A 22,918-nucleotide genomic window follows, 5' to 3' on the forward strand; every position below is an offset into this window, starting at 1 on the left:
AAACCATGCCCTTGCTTGTCAAATGTAATTTACCAAGGCTGAAAGTCGTTAAAGGAAAGGTAATTGTGTGTGTAATAACATGTAGAGGGAGAAGGTATTAAGCACACAACCATAGATTGGAGCTCTGATAGCAGAAAGGACACAGCAGATAACCCAGAATTACTGCTGTACCAAGGCTTCTCGTGCCATCCTTCTCATTATAGGCTGTTTCACTCATTACTATTGATTAATTAACCTAAAGCGCACATCTACCGGCAGCACGGTGGCTTAGTGGTTATCTCTGTCAGGTCACAGCTGGAGTCCAACCAGCCACATGGAGCCTCTCTCTGTGTTTGCATGTTCACCTCATGTCTGTGTGGATTTCCTTCTGCAGCTATAAATGTGATTTTTAGCTTGAAACTCGGCGCTTCTTGCTAAAATGTTCTTTAATGCAGCTGCTAAAAATGTTTGCATGTTTTATTGTATACACCATTTTACAGCATCGCCTTTTAAATCTGCTGGTGAAGGTGGATGGTTTTGAAAACATTATCTTCACACCTGACCTTTGTGCTTGTAATTGCTTACCGTAGGAGGCCGACAGCAGGTTTGTGGAGTGTTTAAAGCATCAAGCAGCTTGTATTGTTAAAGTGTCTGTGATCAGACCCCTCCCGAGAGGCTGAACATCCAAATACCTTGGTCTAATAGGAGTTTACAGGATGCACTGGTTGCTGTTCGGTGTGTACAGTCAAGGTGCTCTCAGTGCTTATAATGGAAGAGTGTCCCACTTTATCTCCATCTAATCTTCCCTCAGCGCTGGGAGGCAGGGAACATCTGAGTGCATACACTAACTTTGAAGGTGAAAGTATTTGAGTCATTCCAGTCTACCGTGACCCTGTGCCATACACCTGCCTACACGCACACAAACAGAGCTGGAAACCTCTCTCTCTCTCTCTCTCTCTCTCTCTCCATCCAAACAAGCACACTATTGCTTGCATCCACACACATCAAAGCGACCGTATTTTTCGCCTTTTCTCACCCATGATAACAGTAAGTTTGTAAAGCAACCTAATTTGTAGATAGCGGAAAAAGAGTCTGCTAATCCTGGTTTAGGTGTGGAGCAGCTGCAGGCTGGTCATCTCTTTCATCTGTGATTGACAGCCGCAGCAGCAGAAGCGGCCTCACGCACTTTTCCCCAGTGCCCACAGGAAGTTTCACGTGATACTCCTACTGTCTCACCCCCACAGCTTCGACTACATGGTGTGTTAGATTTGCTGCACAAAGGAAAGTGGCCTATGATGGGAATAGAAAAAAAAAACAAAATGCACAACTACTACTTTCACGCCTCATTATTTAAAGCCTCTTTTTGGCTCATAGTAATGTACTTAAGGTCCTGATGATGGCTGTTTTGAAAATAGCGTGAGGTTTTGCATTTTGCATTTTGTACTGTGATTATCCCAAACACACTGTTTCCACTTTGAGCTAATGATGATGCTCCCCAACTTGACATTTGTGTCTGTTTGTGTCTTCTCTCCAGCAGGATGTACTGTCTGCTCCTTTCACCCGTCAGACTGTCAGGAGAGCACATGGGCTACGGTCAGCAGCCCACTCCACACTCTTCACCCAGCCTCCCAGTGCCCTGTCTCCACAGGTTAGTGTGTCCGCATGCATGCATATGTGTATCTGAAAGGGACTGAAAATAATAGATTGTCTCATTTTGTACATTATTGATTCCCGTGCCATACGGCATCTAAACCAAATCCATATTTATGAGCCCTGTTGTGCGTTATATGTCTGGCTCGATGATGTGGACAGCACATGACTCCAGAGCTTCTTTTATATATTGATAGAAGCGAGCATCGGCATCGTCAGCACTTTGTCACGCATTCATTGACCAGCGCAGTTTTTAAAGTCATTTGGAAAAGTCTACCAGGAAAATTGTTGTGTCATTATAAAGCCAAGATTTCAGGTTGTTTTAGATATCAGATCAATATCGGCCAATTGAATATTGGCAGCGACTGGAACCTGCGTCATTCCACCTTAAGAAGCTGCCAGCTACCCTAAGAATTTCAGTTTTAGTTTATTCCCTTGTGATCTTTTGAATGCTGAAAGAATAAAACTGTTAAAGCCCACATTCAATGCAAAATGTTCTCTGTTGGCAGCCTCACTTTAGATTTATTTATCTAATAAACTCCTGTCATCCAAATCCCAATGATCCCTCGCCACTTGTTCCTGTTTGGATCAGGGGTAACCTGTTGTCGTTTCTATTATTTTCAGTTCAGCAGTGATTAACATGCAAGGCCTATTTAGCAGGGAGTACTTTGAAGGTTGATGAGGTCACTGGACAGCAGGCCTTTGATAAAGCCATTAAGTGGGAGAAATCTATTCAAATGCATTCAAAAAGCCCTCTGTTCAAAGGCAGCCTCTCTGTGTGTCGTCGCCTTGATTCACTGTTGTGTACATGAAGCAGTGTGTGTTGCCATATGAAGCCAGATCCCTGTTGAACCTTAATACAGTCTGCAAATCAACACTTTTGACACTTTTATGTATTTGGAATCTAAATAATGCAATGTGCCATGTAACCATGGAGATAAAGCGTTGACAGTGACGTGTTGCTGTGGTGTGAAGTTAAACTTATCAAAATCATTTCACCGACGACGCTGCTGCTGTGCGTGTGAAACAGAAACTTAGTAGCTGAATGAGGATGTAACAAACTGTTGCAAATAATTCTTAATGCCACACGGGGAGAGTTTATATCAGCACAGTGGAGTTAGAATAACCTATCATGATATACTTAATTGACTTGCAGATGTTTGATGCATTTGCCAAACTGCCTGTTCCTCGTGGGGCTTTCAGACTGAAATTTGTCATCTGACAAAATAATGGATGACTGCGTGTTATTATGTACGTGTCTGTTGCCTGTTGCCAGTAGCGTGACATTAATACCGTATTAATTTCTTCCTCAGTTATAAATTTGATTGACTGTTGCCATCTGTTTGTGGAGCAATCCAGCAAGAGTTTGATTGTCTTTCTCTGCAGAGTTGTGTTTCATTAAGAGAGGTGCAACAAATTCTTGAAAGTCATGTCTGTTGTTCTCCACATAGCTAGTGTAGTACTTGTAAAGTGACATATTTATTATGCCTCAGTGCCAGCCACAGCCAGAGCCAGATATATTGTTTTCAGGTTGTCCGTCCATCCGTCTGTACGCATTTTGGTGGTCAAAGGTCAAGGGCATGGTGACCTCTCAAAACACGGTATTGGTCTTGTGAATGTGATATCTCCTAGTAACACCCTTACGAAACTACTTCAAATTTTGCACAAACATTCACTAGGACTCAAGGATAAACTGATTAGATTTTGGTGGCTAAGGTAAAAAGGTCAAGGTAGTGGTGACCTCACAAAACATGATTTTGGCCTTGCGAATGCAATATCTCAAACTCCTCAAGGGACTCCCTACACATTTGGCACAAATGTCCACTGGGACTCAAAAATGATTAGATGTAAAATTAGATGTTGGTGATCAAAGGTCAAGGTCAGTGTGTGACCTCACAAAACATTTAAGACTTCACACAGCAATTATGACAAAGTTTCACATTAATGGTTGATATTTTATATGACTCTAAATAAACAGGGATGTGATCTGAAACCCTTCTGAGTGGCGGAGGCATACAACCGTGAGGCGGTAATTCTAGTCCTGAAAAATAAAATGTATTTGACTAACTTCAGATTGAGTTTCGTAGCTCATTTTTGGCCTTAAAAGCAGCAGTTGACGTGGTCCATTTAGTACGTATCGTAGCTGTTCAGGTGCTTTTGATCAAACAGCATGATCTTCATCAGCAGATGTTGAAGTTTTCTCTTCTGAGCTCTTAATAGACTTGCTGGCTCTAGATTGAGTTTCACCACCTACAGTCTGCTGAAGATGATCCTGTGATATGATTGAGTGTCTTAGAACAGCTACTAAAAGAACCTGGAGGTGAGATCGTTTAGTCAGATGATGTTGCACGCATTTAGATTATAATCACAGTCGGTATGCACATGTACACATGGATGTCAGAGTCCATGTCTTTGCACGTATGTGTGAATTTAGTCTGCTTCCACATGATAGCTCTTGAGGATTAGTACAAGTCTGTTGCAATGTTCTCAGCACATGGTGTCGAATCAGTGTCCTTCCAACAGAACATGACGATCAGTCATAAGATCTGACTCCTCGGCGCTGCCACTTTGTCCTTCCGTCTCCTCTCCAATTTGGCTTTGGGCGGACCACAACTCTTTGCACTTGGCATTCCTGTGAGTAAGGTCCAGCTAGAATTCAATAAAGGAGACGCATTATGTTAAAAAGATCAGCTCAAGGTTAAGTGTGTATATTTGTCACCAGGAAATGTGCTTGGCCCACCAACAAGCTTGCACTGGATGAAAATTTTATGATGAGAACAGGATATTTGTTCCTTGAGTGCTTGCAATCCCTCTGCCGTGTGTAGCAGTGCATTAGCTCATCTCCTCGTCTTCCTGTGCGTGCGCGTTTGTGTGCGTTTGTGCTGGTTTGCGTGCACGTGAGCGAGTGTATGTTCGGTGCGCTCTGTTTGTGTTTGGTGCTTGTGTATCTATGTGTCATTGGGATATGTGAAACAGAGAAGGCCGGGCATGGGTTTGCACAGGGTGGGGGGTGATTGTACAATGAAAAATGAGCAGAGGCTTCCCTCGGACTGTGTTTACATTTTACTGCAGCGGGTCACTCAGGAAGGGGGGTGGGGGAAGGTTGGTGAATGAGAACAGAGGAAATGTATACATTACCTCTGCTGCCGGGAAGTAAAAACATCAGCCATGGGTAGCCCTACTGAGGCCTTGTTTACACGGGGGTGAAACAACAGAGCGGAGAGCCAGTCGATAGTCCCGAGTGTCCCTCTCGCTGCCACGTAGCCTCCAGAGGGAACGCTGTTTGTTCAGAGGGCATGGGAGGGAGGAGACATAGGAGGCTCAGCAGGGAGTGTTTGCTTTGCCAGGGCTTGTTGTCTCTGCTTGGTAGGCTGAAGGTGATATTGTCATAACCGCAGTGGAAGGAGGGAACATCAGCAGAGCAGTGACACCGAACAGAAATTCTGGGAGAATGAAAATCAGGTTGCATAAACTTGTCAGCCTCGCAAACAGGCTCCTAACATGCCTGCTGCGCTGACTGCCATTTGTGTAACTGCATTGTTTTCATTCAACACTTCAATTTTTCTTCTCTTTTTTTTTCATGTCATTGATATCCATTTCCCTTTTCTCCTGCATTGCTGCAGTACAGGCACTTGTCTCCCACTTGGCAAAGCCAGCGCTCCCTCCCTCCCCTTCCCTCCTCCCTCCGTCGTTCCTTGGCATCCATCAGTTTAGCTGCAGCTTCCCACAAGGCCTGATGGGTCACGGCTGCACACACACACACACACACACACACACACACACACACACTCACACACTCACACACAGCCATTCTCAGCGGCACTATTCAAGCATGGACCTCTCGACCCATCTGCGATTCAGCTCCTACAGACGGGAGCTGTGGCAATTTGGAGAAGTTGTCAAATATCACACCGACACATGAAGAGAGAAATCAAAACGGGTGGGTTCCCAATTCATACAGTTCATGCTACTCCATGTGTGCAAGAATAAAACTGAAGGGCAGATTGGTGGATGGATTGGAGATGAGATAGAAAGAAAAAAGAAGAGATTCTGAAAATGAGGAAGAAACGCCGTGGGAGTTGGTAAAGATTTAAGGGAAGGGCAGCGGAGGCAGTAATGCAACTGCAGAGCTCTTGAGCAAGTTGCACTTGACAGGCACTTTGAACCTGATGCCTGACTCATGTCCTCACCAAGCCTGTCTATGTTGAAAGGGGTCTCTCCTTTTCCTACCCCGCCTTGTAATGTTCCTTTTGAAGGCAGAGCGGACATGGATCAGTAAAGCTAAAACTTTGTCTGGTCAGTTCAGGTGTTTAATGCTCTGTCCTCCATCTTTTGTTGGGTGATTTTGTCAGTAACTTACACTCTTACACTCACTTTGGCAATCGCACATTGTCCAATCTCTGTCATGTGCGTGCAGTTCAAGATCAGAACCAGCGGCTTTATGCAGAAAGCTCAATGTACAGGCAGTATGGCGAGGAGTTTGGGAAGCAGCCAGTTACTGAAAACAATGGCTGCTGTTTTCTGCAGCAGGCAGGTGTGTTCTGAAGAGAGCCATGAAAGCAGTTTGTTCCTCTGTTTAAATGATGTATTGAACTACCCAAGCAGAAGTAGCCACCCCCCCCCCCCCCCCCCCCCCGACAAAAAGGTTTCTTCTGAGTGCGTTTCTCTTTTTGTGTGGGCGCACATTTCCGTCTCTTCCTCTCCTTTTATGGCAACAAGTCAGCGAGAGTTTGTGGCGCACCGTCCATTTACACTGATTGACCATAAACTGTGTGGGATGGCCTGTCCAACCTTGTAGCTCATCACCCACCCAGTCAGGGTCAGACAGGGATTTTGTTTGAACGTTGTCACAAAGTATTTGTAGTCACCACTCATTTTTAAAATCTGATTTATTTTTGGTTGTATAATGTGGCCATGAAGTTCGGAGATGTTCACAACAATAATCATGAAGGCTTTAGTCGAGTTGTTGGTGTTCTTTGTGTTTTCACAGTTCTACTTTTATAGGGCCGTATAACAACTCAGCCTTTTCACAGTTTTCATTCACTTATAGCAGGTTTTCAAGGCTAAAGCTTTAAAAGAGGTTTCCAAACTGTGAGGCGTGCCACCCAAGGAGAGGGGGGGGGGGGGGGGGGGGGGGGGGGGGGGGGGGGGGGGGGGGGGGGGGGGGGGGTGAAGATGCTCCGTGAGATGTATTGCCACAATCTGAGTCAAAAAAAAAAATCACACACTTCTTCTCTGAGTCACAACTGAACACACAGACATCATACACATATTTTTAGATATAGTGTCACTAACACCTCTTGAGGATATCATTATCTCCGACGTCGGTAGCGAATAAACATCTTTTAAATCTGCTTAGAAACTGGAGAGAAAAAAAAAATGAACTCCTTTATAACCCCAGAACTTGCCTATGAATCATCACATTTTAAGTTTTCTTCAGTATCAAAGAAATCCAGTGATAATTGTCCGTATATCCACTGGCACATTGCAAAGAAGAAATGCTGGTAGTTAATCCAGCATCCTTTTAATGATGACAATTATCCGAAATGTGGTTCCAAACAAAGCATTGTTATCCCGTGATTAGATGTCAGCTTAAGAATAGCAATAGGTGTGACAAAACTGATTAAGATTAAATTTTCAGTAATTTTTTTTTTATATTTCCAAGGCTCAGAGTGTCGCATCAACATTGTTCTTATATTCCTCCTGGATCGTGTGTGAGGGTGATGCCCACAGAGACTAGGAAAACAGTCTTTGCCTCAGCTGTACCTCTCTAAACCTAAGCTAACCTAACATAACCTTAACCTGAATGGCTGTTGTTATAACCAAGCCCTATCACTCACAAACACACCCTCACGTCTGACGTCCGACTTGTGAAACACCTCCATTAACGATTCAAAGTTATGCAACCGCCCTTATTTGATTTGCTCCTCACAGGCAGTGTTGTGTGAAGAAACCTCCGTGTGCAAGGGTGTGTACACCTTTGCTACCTGGGTCCTCTACAGTATGCGTTTATTGTGCATCGATTAGTTTACAAAATTGCACTACTGCTGTAATCCTGTTCTACCTCCACACTGAGAAAGCTTTGATTTCCTCAGCAGCTAATCAGTCAATTCTGATACAATTGTCTGTTTATATAATTGTCTGATTTGAGAGCTAATTCGGAGTGAGAGGAGTCATCACAGCTGTTATCACATTTCAAGTGTCATTTGTCAGCTGGTATGGGGGGAAAAAACTATTCGACTCCATGTCAGTGAGGTGACGCCGAGTGAAGGAAACGCACAGAGAAATTCTTGAGATTATTGCCTTTAAATCTAATTGATTATTCCTTCGTGACACACAGATGCCGGTCGGCTTGGTAAAGCTTAAAACTACCTGTAAGACTGTGATACCATCACTGTGCCTAATTACGTTATTGATCTGTTTGTGTATGTCTCTGTGCTGTGTTAGCGCCTTGCATGAGCAGATCTCGATTTGTATTGAGATTTTTTGTTTCTGTTTACATTTTCAGACAATGCGTCTGCAGGGTGAAGGCGTCCTGGATTTTACGAAATATTGAAGCTGAGATATAAAGAATGAGGTTGTGAAGAGGACTGTTTTGCAGGTCCCAAATGATATTATCATCACTCTCAAAGCTAGGTTTCAGTACATCTATGGTTAACGTTGTGTAAAGACAGACTCTACTAACCTGTGTATAATGTTAAGTCACTATAATTCTTTATGAAACAAATTCTCATTGAATTTCTGCGATTGTTCACACGGTCAATAAGAAGAAAGCAGATTTCCTTCTGGAGACTTTCTGCCAAAGCCTCAGTTATCAGTTTGAACAAACCCATCGATGTTCACATCTTAAACCTCCATTGATTGTTACCTGCCCTTAATTCAGCGACTCATCACTGCCGTGTAAAAGTTAATGCTAGTCTTAAAAGAACAAGCAGGAGTTCATGATGAACTGCTACCTGGTGGACTGACTCAAAGTCTTCACTCAGGTCCTCTTTCACATCGATATCATCAATGTGCGATGCTCGGTGGGGATGGGGGGGAAAAAAATCAATTCACTTAAGAAATGTGATTTGGATGATGATGGTATACCACATTGAAGATTTCCCTTCTAGCACCACATTCTCAGTTTGAAGTCATGACAATAAACGATATTTTTGCCATGATTGACTCATGTATTGCGGCAATACAACCAGCATGTGGGTGAATCTTGGTCGACGGCATGTGGAGTTGATGCAGCCCGATGCTTCGGCTTAAAAGTGATGCTGGAAACGTGCCTGTAAATTTTGTGCTGCTATTCAGAAATTCACAGACTTGCAGATAAAACTGTCCCTGTCATCAAACATCTGATGAAATCTTATTAAATGGAGCATTAACGGTATCAGTACTGTCATATTAATCAACGTTTATTTGTCTGATGCAAGCTTTTATGCACTTAACTGATGATGAAGGCTGAAGAATATCCAAAGCTTTTACAGATTTTAGTTATTAACGAAGACATTTACTGATTAAACTGTTTTGGCACCTTTTTTTAGTCATTGGAGCATAACGGTGATATGAAAGGCTATAGAATATGTAGGAGTATGATTTCTGACTGGTGCACCTAATTACTAAAAATACACTCAGAGCACGATGACATCAAAGCATTATAGTCTACTATTAGATGTTTATGTGCGTCTTAACTTCTTGTAATGTTTAGTTTATTCTTTCTATTTGACTTTGTTGAATTTTTTCCCATCCACTTTGTATTGTATTAATTAATTCATTCATTCATTCATCCATTAGCCATACCGCTCATCCTTTTAGGGTCACGGGGTGCTAGAGCCAGTCCCAGCTGACATTTGCCGAAGGCGGATGAGCCCCCAATTTGTCTCGACCCGGCTCTTAGGCCACGACAAAAGGAGGGAAATGTACACAGTTGTACTTGAAATAAAAGAACACATCACATTTATTCACGTGAAAGAGGCAAATACAACAACTACATGTATGAAATGGTCAGTAGTGTTGGTGGGTGGATGTATGAAAGGGTGGTGTTGTATGGTATAACCAAACCAAACAAAAGAAACTCCGTCTCCCACTTCCAGTGCAAGTGGGAGACGGAGTAAGAGAGAAAATGAGGATGGATGGTCTTGGCCAGGTGCAGCCAGTTGCACTAACACTAACTCCGCCGCCAGGACCTGAGGGGAGACAAAGCACAGGCGGCAACCAAGGACAAGACAACCATAGAGGCCACAGCAGAGGCAGAGGGCCGTCACAGCGGGGTACACTCCGGACAGGTTGCCAGTCTATCACAGGGCTGACATGTAGAGACAAACAACCGTTCACACGTACGGGGAATTTAGAGTCGCCAGTTAATCTGACGTACATATCTTTGGACTGTGGGAGGGAGCCGGAGCACCTGGAGGAAACCCCACACAGGCGCGAGGAGTCATTCAAACTCCACACAGAAAGGCCCCAGTCTGCCGGGGGCACGGTGACGCGGTGGTTAGCACTGTCGCCTCACAGCAAGAAGCTTCTTTGTATTGTAATGAACATCATATTCCACGCATAGCTGTGTTATTAGTAAGCTGTCTTTTTTGCCTTCTTTTTCCCAGGGATTATAAGTCTTGTTATATTGTTAAAGGACAAGCCTGAAAACATGAATTTCCTGGCAAACTCAGGGGTGTGAAATGGAAGCAAGTAATTCCTGTAATGTAAATGTGCCACCCAGGCATCATGTACTGATGTAAGCAGCGACTGTGTGTGAAGCAGAAATCTGAAGATGAATGACTTGCCTCTGGCATGTTTTGACGTATGTTGGAAATGGTCTCGGAAGCATTATCACATACTCATATATACATAGACTACGGTAGCTACGGGGGCTCCACCCTACCTAACTTTACTGCTGTAATCCCATTGTGACAAGATTATTTATGTGCGTATAAATGAGACGATGTTGAACATCTGCAGGATGATGAGTCTACAGAAAAGCACTGGCTTTTTCATGTGTGTGGATGACATTTAGAGTTGATGTTTTACATCATAAAGTATCATGTGTGGTGGGGTAGTAATATGCAAACATAAAGCAAATAATCCAAGTAACACATTAGCTGTGATCATTCTTCAAAAGGCTTTCTTTCTTCCAGTCAACACCAGTGAACAAACTGGGGCCACGCTGTGTGTGGCAGCTTGCCAGAGGTGATGCTGTGAGGAACTGCTCTCAGAAAGACAGCGATTACACTGACGCTGTTAAACCTCTAATTTGTAGTAATTGTAGCCCTTTGAGAATAACTTAGCGTACACATTATTACTATCTGTTACAAAAAGAGGAAGATGTTTTTGCCTCAAACGAGCTTAAGCCACTTGAATTATCTTGGAAGGAGAAGGTAAGGTTAGTCCGCTGTGGGAAGCAACATGATGGAGAGACTATACGTGCCCTTGCCTGAGCTCATTCACCAACATCCAAGCTAGACTGGATCCTGCAGTGAGGGAGAGAGGAAAAATAGGCAGGGACAATAGCAATGGGAGGGAGGGGGGGCGATTCAAGCGGTGGAGGAGGTCAATGAAAAAAATGGAGAATCAAATCACATTCCAGCTGGAATCGAGGAAGAAAGGCGGCACAATGATGATGAGGATTAAGATATTGTGAATGGGAGCACGAGGACAGAGAGATATGGAGACGCGTTATATTGTCAGAGCATTAGGGAGGCTGACTAGCTCACTTCGATTTTAGGTCATAATGTCACTTAGGGGGAGATGAAAGGGCAGAGATGAGAGGAAGAGCTGGAGGCCATGTGAGACGATTGGGGCAATCTTTAACAAATCCGCCGACAGCCGTGCAGCCTGATGCGCCATTAATATCAGCTGACTTTACTTGAAACTGTTCAGTGTAGCCAGTCTTGTGTGGTCTGTGAGTCACGACGATTGTTTGTCATGACTCCCAGAGCTCGTGGAGCAGGGACCATCGCATGGCACGAGACGCCGCCCAGAACCACTTTTTTTGAGATCTGAAAGCTAGACTGTCTGCTTATTTCACTGCTGTGACTTCCATTCCCCCGGCCCTGCAGGTGGGCAGAATGATAGACGGTTCACAGACTCTGGCCCACTTTCTGCAAACTATCCAAAGTCCGCGTGAGAGTGAGCTGCTCACCACACGGCCCCCACGGCACAGGACTTGTGAATTTTTGATGCCTGTTGTGAATGGCCTGGAGTGAAGCTTTTGTTGTTATTAACAACTCGACAAACAGGACCCACCAGAAAAAAAAAAAATCCCAGACCTACCATCTTTGTAGGAATGCAGGTCATTTGTCGTGCTCACAAAATAGGTGACGTGGTGGCAACTCCATCTACTGTAGCTGGCAAGCTGCACCCTAACAGTCTGGCCTAGCCAGTTTGTTCAACCTTTTACTTCTGTCTCATATCTGTGTGAAAATGATGCCTCTTTTATTGGGGCTGTTTGTACTCTGGCAGAAGTACGTTAAGTAAAAGTGGATGTTCAGCACACCTAATAAGTTTTGTTAGCTTCCTCTGTTTAGCTCTCAGTTCCCTCAAAGATCAGCTCTTGCAGCTCTGACGTTCAGAAAAGTTGACCTTGATGCTCAATGCTGGTGTGACTGGGCCTTAAAGATCCCACATTTTACACTGTTTTATTTGAAAGTTTTGATATCAATAAGAAGATATATTTGTGGTTTTATGTACCAAAAACCATCTCAGTGTAGTTTTACATCTCCTCTCTCAGGCTTCTCTCTGGAGTAACAGCAGGTCGGTGAGCCAATCAGAAGAGAGACTCTTAGCCTTCTGATTGGCTGACACTCAGAGATTTCAAATCCTGCAAGGTTGGACGGTGGGTCTGGATAGGCTGTGTTTGGGGCATGGCTGAGGGCAGTGACATCACAAATTTACAGAAGTCCTGACGGCTCGTTTTAAGGCTCAGTTTCTGAACACAGGCTGTGTGCATTTCTCTGAGCGCTTTGATACTTTTACAGTATTAATATAAAATCTGCTTTAAGTTGGCCATGCTAAAAATAGTAAAAAGAATAGCGTTCATTAAAATGAATACAATACTATATATGATTTTCATATTTTTTTTATTTATACTATTTTTATTTATTTATTGATATTTTTGAAAGAATTCTGCACACTCACTTTATTAACACAGTATGAAAACTGTCTGAGGATGGAAAATTTGTGGTCATAAAGTGAGATGGAGATTAAATTGAAGAGCGTGCATGATTCTTTTTTTTTTTTTTTTTCCTACGCACACCCTTAACTAAGACTTTATGGTGCACAAATCCTTTGTGATATTACTTTTTACGCTGAAAATATTTCCTCTTCTTGTCCCCTGTAAAGTCACTGAGTTCAACCTTCCTCTGTCATCATCAGTCAGTATGACTGCTATAATGCACCAATTCATTTGATTTACTCGGATCATTCATTGTTTTTATTGCATGTGCACATTGCGACTTGTCTCAAACTCTATTCATGCTGCACATGTTCTGAGAGATCAAATCAAAATTACAAATGAAGTCATAGTTTATGGATAGATGACTTTGTCTGGAGTTATGTATGGAGACCAGTCAGCATCTGAAGTTGAGGTCTTAAGTCACGTTACTTCTCACTGTAAGGAACCATAAATATACTTTTTGCTACTACTGTGTGACACAGATCTGTAAATATTGATTGGTGTGGAAGAGCATTTATACTGCCGTACTATTGGCTTTAAATGTGAAACATTCCTCCACTTAGTTTCCACTCCTTTTTCAAACAAGCAGCAACTGGCTCAGTTGTTTGTATTGTATTTTCTTTTTTTCCTTCTGTCGACCATGCACATAGGGGAAGCATGTATAGTACAGTGATGTAGATTCTTGTAGCTCTGAACTAGACAATCATCATTGTAGTTAGAAAAATTTGAGGCCATTAATCAAAGCTCTTGCTAAAGGAAAAGGCCACATGCAGTGAGCTGTGTGTGGCTGTGCTCTGTATGAGTCAGTTGTTGTGCTGCAGCCTCCCCTCAGCTCCTTCAGCAGTGTCTGGTCCAGTCTGCGTCTGCATTCATTAGCCCAGTTCTGGATCTGGCATGTGTGCATGCCATATGTCCATGAGGACCGCAGCAAAGGAAAACTCAGACAGACTTGCTGACGCAGCCAAGAGGGCAGAGCGTTACAGTGCTGTGGATTTTCATACTTTCTAGTGCACTCCATGGACCATCCACGCATGAGGCTGTGCCGCAGATTGAAAGCTGAACACTGAGCTCCGTAGGATCAAGCAATAATATTCTGGGCAGTTGTAGCCATGCTTTCTTAGCGTGTGAGTCTTCACAGTCCAAGTCGTATTCAAAGCATGGAAGGCCAGAGGAAAGACATCCTGATGGGAGAGCACTGTCAAAGTTCCTCAACGGGAGCTTTCCCAGGGCCTGCTCCATAAATAACAGCTGCTCCTTCAGGAGGAATTCATAGTAGTGTGTGAGATACTTTACGCTGCTCCGAATGTCACCCCGCATGCTCCAAGAGAGAAGAGGCACAAGTATCCAGGGTCAGCTCTGCATCAGGGAAATAAAACATGCAGTCTGCTTCTTGACCATTTATGGTAGCAACTGCCATATTAACTAACAAGATGCAGGTTATTACACCTTCAGATCCTCCTGTGGTTCTCAGTGTGTAGGGAGAACATGTATTAATAGTTCTTCTATGAAAAGAAACTCCTACAAATGATAAAATTATGACATCACTTTAACTGAGAACACAGACCCATGCTGAGCTGTGTACCCTTCTCTCTCTTCCATCCTGTAGTCTGCCCAGGTTGAGAGCTCTAACGCTTGTAGGTTAAAGCAGAGCTTTGCCACTGGTCTGGCCTATTACTCAAACAAATTTCCCTTCACCTCATCTTTTACTCAAACCTTAGACGAAGGGCCAAAAAAAGCCCCCTCAATCAAGATTAATAACCGCCTGGCTGCCTTGAAATTCAAATGTGACATTTCATTGTTGAGTTTTCCTGCATGTTTTGTCTCAGCTGACATTTAATTAGTCAGTCTCTCAACTGAAAAGAGCCCAGAGAAAAGCTTTGTACATTTTCAGATACTCAAAACTTTAGATTAACTGGAAGGTGAACACGGTTGATAGCCAGCTGTGTAATTCTTTATAGAGTAAGCTTTTGTAAAGGAATATGGAAAGGACGTATAGCCAACTTAAATTTACAGAAGTTACCAGAGAACTATTTTCATTTCAGATGAATCTATTGATTACTTTTCAAATGTACTATTTAGCCTATAACAGAGTTTTTTTATTTTTATTTGACGCACCATGCCAAGCTGTTGAAACCTGTTTTGCAAACAGAATAAACATGTTCATTTACCACGGTAAAATGAGTTACAAGGTACAAAGTTTGTATATTTGGCTCTTTGCCCGAACATAACTTGGGGGTCAGATTATGGAAGCGAGGCAAGAGATGAAGCAGGAAAGGGAAAAAGTAGAGCATCTTGTGCCCTTCAGCATCACAGATGAGAGATAAATTGGTGATGACCTAGTACTAATGCATGTGCTCTGAACATGATATTTTATTCAGTGTGGGTTTTGATAAACGTGATCATGAACTTTGAATACTGAAGGGAACGTTTTTGCCACAGGAATCCATCAAAAAAGTTGTTTTTTGTGCCTCCTTTAATGGACCAATTATATCTCACACCAGAGAAAACATTGAGATTTCCCTTTAAACCTTGGCAGAATACTGCTGTTTCTCCGTTGCCCGAAGCAGCTTCAGCAGGAGCAAGTGGTCACAGAGGACCACTGCGCTGTCAAAGACAGAACGAATGGGAGGTACTTCATTTCTCAGTTCAAAACAAGTGCTTTGCCTTCCACTATAATTAATGCATCCAAAAACAGCGTGAAGTGGTGGTGCAAAAATGTAGCTCTCCTCTCTTGCAAAGAGGATAACTATAATGGTGGGAAGTATGGATGGACAGCAAGGCTTTCAGTGTGGTGCTGGTGGTGGGAAGAGAATTCAGCAGCATCGATCAGTGTGTGATATGTGTGATGTGAAGGGGTGGACAGTAACAAAGTACATTTACTTGAGCACTGTGCTTTTTTTTTTTTTCGAGTATCTGTACTTTACTTGAGTATTATTATTTTTTAGAAACATTTGACTTTTATTCCACTGCACTTAAAAGACAAATATTACTTTTCCACTACATTTCTATGAAGCACTTACTTTGAAGCAGCTTTTATTTTGAAAATGTGATAGACCATACCTGTCTTCGTCACAGGAGAAAAAAAACAATCACAGCCAACTCCTACACTGTCAGTCATGCTGTGTTTGCTGCATGTTTGAACAGCTCAGTTTGAACTTGGCAGTGTCTTGATGATGGCTACATTAGATAAGGATAAGGCAGAAGATTCTTCAGCAGAGCACTAATGGTCTTATCGTAAGTCCGTGTTTGAAATTTTAGATTCCCTTTATTTTAAATGTTTGCTGCGTTTACCACGACCAAACTTCATCACCTCCTAAAAGAAGAAAAAAGAAAAGAAAAGGATAATAGCTGTCCTTTTTGTTATAAGGGTTCTATGGTCAGTTCATTCAATAGGTTGTTTCAGAATCATTAGGTTCTATAAATGTAGAACAAAACAACAATGAGTTCACATTGAAAAAATGTACTTTTGAATACTCAAGTATTTTTAAAAGCAAGTTCTCCAGTACTTTAACTCAAGTAAAAATTTTAGTAAATTCTAGGAGTATCTATAGTTGACTCAAGTAATTAAGTCGTGAGTTTGCCCACCTCTGGTGATGTGAAGGAGCTGCAGGTCAATATCTTTTCATACACCACAACCTCCAGTGAAATCACGGCTAGTGTGTGTGCTTGTGTGTGTGTGTGTGTGCGCGCAGTGTACGTGTGCAAGGCTGGATTTGCATGCATTCCTTAGATGTATTTCTATGAATGAATCAGCAGGGTCTCATTTACTTTCCAGAGAGGGAAAAACTGATAAAGCTAGAGGTTAAAGTGAGGAAGAGAAAAGGAGTGCAAAGAGAAGTTCCCTCTTCCAATCTGCCACAGCAGGTGAGGGGCAGAGTGTTGCGTGACCTGCACTGAAATTAACCCTGACACAAGCAGCTAGTGCCATCTGGTGTATGAGCAAATCAAAGAGGGTCTTACTGCCTGCAGACTGACTACACCTGCACACATACTGTATATATCCTCATTGTGCACACCGTTTTCAAATTCTGAAGCGCACCCCATCTCAAAAGTGACCCGAGGAAGATGCTGCTCCTCAGCCAGACCGAATTCTTCTTCGAGAGAGAGCGGAGCCGAGAGGCACAATGGCCGACCGATGGCTTGTCTTCTAAACTCTTAAGGCGTGAAAGCCTGCACTGCTGTTTAATAATGCATCAGGTTCCAGTGTTGCTGGTTTCAAGGAGGTGTGGGGCGGCAGCGGTGGTGGTGGTGGTGGTGTCAAGGGTGGTATGGGTAAGCTGGGCCCTTCTGAAGTAGCCCACGTGTCATGGAAACGGATTCATTCACAGCTCAGATCTTATCCCATGGATTAAACATGCCATGAGCCTGGATTAATTAATCAAAGCATGTCCACCGTATAAAAGACAATTTATTGAAATGGAATGAAGGATTAAGCTGGAATTATTTATATCGTGCCGTAACTGGTGTGGGGTTTTGATGTTTGAAATTGCCTAATCAGGGGGAAGGTTGTTTTCACTATCAACTCTGCATTGCAGTGGAGAGATCAGATTGGTATGGGCTTTCGTGGGGCGCGCTGTGCTTTGTCACGGTTTCCCTCTCAGTGTGTGAGCGGCGATTACTTAATACTGTGGCGTTCAAGAATGTGGCTGCAGATTTCATATCTGTTAATGGTTTTTACCAGGCGAGGAACACAGCCAAGAGAAAAAGCAGCATTTTCCTTGGTTACATAAGCTCGCCGGCGCTGAGGCAGAAGAAATGACAGAGTGATTACTGTCACACTGTACTTAAATCCACTTTCTTCTGTAGCAATTGCTGAGTGGCCCGCCTTATCTAGGTGAATGTGTGCTTTTGTCTGTATTTATGAGAGGACGGAGAGTGTGGGTGTGTGTGTGCAGGGGATTGTGAGTGCCTTGGAACGGTCGCAGCTGTGCTTTTTTCGACTTGTTAACCCCACAGTGGGGAGGTGTGGGCTGCGAGGGGCTGAGTGTACAGGACCTCGCCCCTGGAGCAGAGAGAGAGAGAGAGAAAAGAGAGAGAGGAGGTGACATGAAGCGCAGCGGTGAGATAGAAAACTGGACCCATCAGCTATACTGCACTGACACAATTTGCCCTTTAGATGTGAGCCAGAAAGTTTTTTTTTTTTTGTTTTGTTTTGTTTTGTCCTGTTTAATATGCTTTCCCTCAGTGTGAGGAAATTCAGGCCAGAGATTGCATCTAAGTCTATAAATTGATTTGTCGACAGAGAATAAACCAACAACAATTTGATAATCAATTATTCCCCTTTTATCAAGACAAAAGGCCAAACATTTTCTGGTTTGAACGTGTCAAGAGTGAGAATTAGCTGTTTTTCTTTCTTTTATATTGTTATTCTGGGAAATTATGATGGACATTTTCACCATTTTCTGACATTTCACAAACAAAACCATGAACCAGTGAAGCAAAAAAAAAATTAAAATCTAGTCTCTAAACATTAATTAGTTATGAAAAGCTTTGCAACATAGCCAACATTAGCATCAACAGCTGTCAGTCTTAAAGAAACGTTGTGAGTTCAGCACCAAACTTCATTCCTTTACTCACCAAGAGCTGTCTCCAGAGGTAGAAAGCATTGCCAGTGTTAACTCCTGTCTCTATCACGTCTTTTCCTCTGCTGAAGTTAGCACGCTAACCACCTAGCCCTGGCCCGTCCTGTCATTTTTCTGATAGCGACTCACAGTAGCCTCCAATCTGCCCTGAAAACGTAGCGCTGCTCACAGGGTGTATAACAAACTCTTGTCTTGTAAGCGCAATGATGGCCGAAGCTCTTGTCAAGTGACGATCACCGCCACCCGCTCCTGGGAAGAAAACACGTTCGGCGGCAGAGAAAACTTACAAACAGCCTCCTCAATGTATGATGAGTCAGGAGTGTCCCAGCAAAGATTTTGTGTGTTCAGCTCTGATTCTTCAACTCAAGGCCCCCGCTTATTTGTCAAGACGGGAACCCAAACAGATATTTAAGAACGTGTCTGACTGTGCAGTTTGCTTCCGTTGTTCGTAAGGTTGTAAAAAAAAAAAAAAAAAAAAAAGCTTACATCAAGTAAAACATAAAAATCCTATAAATGGTGCTTTCATCTGATTTAGTTGATATTTAATTATTTCTCTGAGAAAATAAAAAGAAAATACAGCACTTCACTGTAAATGAGAACAAGACAGTCACAGTCAGCAGCCTCTTAATGTGCTATAAAAGAGTAATAAAGACAGAAACAGAAGGATACGAAAAAACAAAGCTCAGACATCTCACTGGGTTAATGAATGAGAGCATCGTACACACACATTCCCCTCCGTCAGTTGATGAGATAGAAGACGCAGCGTATTTCCAATTTTATAGCTCATAAACCTCATTCACCTACACCCAACAATCCACAAGGAAATAGTCCTCAAAGTTGAGTCAGCAGGATGTCACAGCTAATGGTTGGGGTTGTACTGAAAACTCTGCTCTTATCGGCTCAGTGATATAGCGCTCAGAGTGTATTGTTTACACCAGCTCACTGGCGGCCCTAGTAGGTGGGTGTATCATGGGTAACGTGCTCGCCCCTCTGCCACACTTCGTCACACAGTTTTTCGGGTACATCCCTTGGATTAAGGCAGGGTGCCTTCACTACCTGGCCCCTGTCTGTCCCCTTCCTCCAGACCGGCTTCGTATTGATCGATCCCATCACGTACTGTCGTTCTACACACGGTGACCTCCCGCTGACCCCCACCTTGACCACGTGCTACTCTCCTATAGCTTTGTCTGTCATGGTAGCATGATGGAGCACCGCCACCTCTCCTTGACCCCAGCCTTTATCAAATGACTGAGCCATTGAGGAATTGATCCCAGCTCCTTTGATTGTAAATCTATCCACACGTTATGACTTCTGCCAGTGAAGGGAATTGGAGAGAAAAAAAAAAAAAAAAGAAGATTTTAAGCATGTCTGATAAGTAGCAACATTAAAAGATAATTAAGCTGCATGTGTGCAGTAATGCATTGAATGAGTGTATAGTATCACCTCTATTGACATGCATGAGTTTGTGTATCCATGAATGATTTTATGAATGACTTTGTGGGACTACCCGCCTTATCCGGTCTGCAGCCGAGGCCCGGGACAGCACATTACCACCTAGATGGATGCAGTCATTGTGTAGATAAATGACAAAGGTTCCCACTCCCTCAGAGGGGCACCATGAAATGGGAATTATATCAGAGACATTATTCCTCTGTGCTGGGTGTCTGTAACACACACACACACACACACACACACACAATTTATGCCATGCTTGGCACCCAGAATTTCCCTGCGGTGTGCAGAAGATAAAAGGATATGTTCTGAGGAAGAAGAGATTTTTTAAACTGCTGTGTCATTGTGTGTTCAGATCCGATCCAGCCACAACCACAAAGCTTAAAAGAAGCAGCGGGCCATACATGTGGAGAGATGGTGGAATAGCTCAATTGACAGCTTAGACTGTATGTATGAAAACAGTATTGTAGGCCAACAGTATATTCACTTTTATGTTTAGGTTTAAGTAACAACCAGTTTAGGATCAGTGGAAATCAGCACATTGTGAACATGACAGGTGGCGCTGGTGGGGGGTACGTCTGATGAAAAATGTTTGGAATGCACAGTGGGTAAAATTAAAATTAATTTAAGACCTCATACATTTTGACGCTTGCGCAGAACTCCAAAAATAACTCTCTGTTTCTTAAGTTTTTCTTGGGCTGAACAACAGTGGTAGTAGTTTTAACCCACCCTCAAAGCAGCTCCGCTAACAAGTTTATGAATCTTTGTGATTGAGCTGGAGGAGGAAGAGGAGGAGGCTCATAAATCTTGCAAATTTCATACATAATCTGGACTGAAATGAGAACAAGAATGCCATTATGTTGCTGGAATTCAACACAGCAAAGGGAAGCGGCTGCACGTAGGGGAGATATTGATAGTTGGCAGAGCTGCAGCAGTTTCCCTCTCAAAGGTTGTGTGTGTCGAATTCCCTCCCCTGGTTTTACTCTATGAATGCAAAGTGGGGGTTTTTATTTTCCTACCTTTTTTCCTGAAACCTGGCACGTCTGTGTTACAGTCATACTGTATGAGGATGATTCATCTTTACTACAGATCAGTATCATATCTTTTGCATTGAGTTACTACGTTATGTGAGAGGAGGGAAGGGCTGCCACTAAGAAGCCTTATATTTTCTCTAGTGTATCAAATTTATTTTCATCTCCTGCAGTATATCCTCTGTAATCTATTGGCTCCCTGCTTGTAGTGCATTTACTCCACTGAGAGAGATTTTAAATTGAGTTTTTCTTTTTGTTTTTTTTTTTTTAATTGAAGGAAAATGTGCACGTGCACAGGGGTGGGGTGGGAGGGGGGGTGATAAAAATGCAGTGGAAGTTAAAGCGCAGTGCAGATGAGAATTGCGAGAAGATCAAAACCAGCACATCAGGATTCACTGTGAGTAAGACAGAGATGGAGGAGGGGTGAGGGTGGGAGGGTGGGAGGGTGAAGTAGAGGGGCAACCCCCCTTTCTAGACGAGGGATTCCTTTACTGCAGTGATCAGCAGTCCCCCCCCCTTCCCCCCGCCCTCCTCCTCTCCCAGCAAGTCTACCCCTCACCTCCTCCCTCCCCCTGCTCTCCCTCGCTCTCACAGCTTTCTCTTTTTTATCACCCCCCCTCTCCCTCCTTCTCTCCGTTTCCCTCCATCCTTTCCTCCTCTCTTCTTCTCTCTCGCTCTCTCCCTCTCCACCCTCTCCACTACAAACACTCACACAGTCACGTTTCAGTGGGGAGGGATTGTCTGCTGCAGGGTACAGTATATGCAGCACATGGTTAGACACGCAAGCGCACTCGGGACTCACACCCTTTTACTCCAGCCTTCATTTATCTCTATCGCTCCCCTGCTGCCCCTCCATTTATTCTCGCGTTCTTTCTCGTCCTCCACACCTCTTTCTCTCCTCCAATTCATCTGCCCATCTTCCCGGCCGTCCTCGATGCCCGTTTTCTTTCTTTTTCTCCCCCTCTTAACCGTGTGACATTGATTCCAAGGTTGCTGTGCTATTGACTGCTGCTACGCTGTTAAATATTTCAGGCAGCGTTTCAGTGGCTGTGCGCCGGCCAGGGGGTGAGGGGTGGGGGGAGTGGGGGGGGGGCTTCGCTCAGTCGCTCTGCAACTACCGCTGACAAACAGGCTGGTGAACAGACGGGTGGACGCACACGCACGTGCACGCACGCACGCTCGCCCGCCCGCCACCTGCAAACACAACAGAGGCACATACGTGTCACTCCGCAGATGGATGTACACGCACGCTGGCAAACATATTTGCATATGTTTGTGATGGTGCCCCGGGTGTCGGGGTGTGTGGGTTCCGTGCCGGTGATGTTGTGGGTATCTGGATGAAATCTTTCCTCCTGGCTTCAAGCTGCTGAAGTTAATGAATGAGCGAAGCAGTGCTGGACCGCTCCCTGCAGACTGTGCAGTTATTCTAGACCAGCCAAAACGCCTTCCTCAGCATCTCATCTGATCAGCAGCCTAATCACTGTTTGGGCTCTTCTTGGTACCACGGGACTGTAATCAGTATTCTCATTTAGGACACAAACACAGACGCACGGAAATACACATTTCACCATGGAGTTAACTGCAACATTCAGACATCTTTGGCATGGTGGTGCCAAACCAAGATCTTTACGGTCCTGATGTGCAGACACACATGTGCACACACCCCTGAGTTCCCTGTGGTGGTGCTCAGTTTATGTCGTGCATCAGAAAAAATATGAAAGAGTTTTCAAGAAGTTTTTATTTTCTCTTGGGGAGGTCTGACAAGTAGTCAACACCAGCAGAGTGAGCGCTCAGCGGGGCCTCCATCTGGGGACCCTCGCTGAGCCTCTGAATGGTGGGGAGCCAGTGTTGCATGGTATGTACCTGGTGAGGACAAACGTGGAGGCAGCAGTAGAGATCCACAGCTGACAAGGTGCTCATCGCTGATTAATGTGGCGATGAGCAATTTTCAGGCTCACAAGTCTCAGTGGTGGTTAACTGTCGCAGTTTGTGTTAATCTAGATATTTATCCCTTCCACATCACACTACAGGTAGACCCACTGCTGTCCCTGTCCACTCACTAAGTG

The 22,918-nt window shown here is 43.7% G+C and overlaps 1 protein-coding gene across 1 annotated transcript in view; it reads left to right on the forward strand.

Annotated features, from left to right (window-relative positions):
* Window positions 1-22,918, forward strand: part of mcu (mitochondrial calcium uniporter) — a 52,567-nt gene that overhangs the window by 22,014 nt on the left and 7,635 nt on the right. Inside the window, exon 2 of the mRNA XM_022743830.1 lies at window positions 1,514-1,627. Coding sequence (XP_022599551.1) covers window positions 1,514-1,627 — 114 coding nt within the window. The remainder of the gene's footprint in view (window positions 1-1,513; window positions 1,628-22,918) is intronic.

Source organism: Seriola dumerili, unplaced genomic scaffold, assembly GCF_002260705.1.
Source record: "Seriola dumerili isolate Sdu_G_001 unplaced genomic scaffold, Sdu_1.0 BDQW01000073.1, whole genome shotgun sequence".
Lineage (NCBI taxonomy): Eukaryota > Metazoa > Chordata > Actinopteri > Carangiformes > Carangidae > Seriola > Seriola dumerili.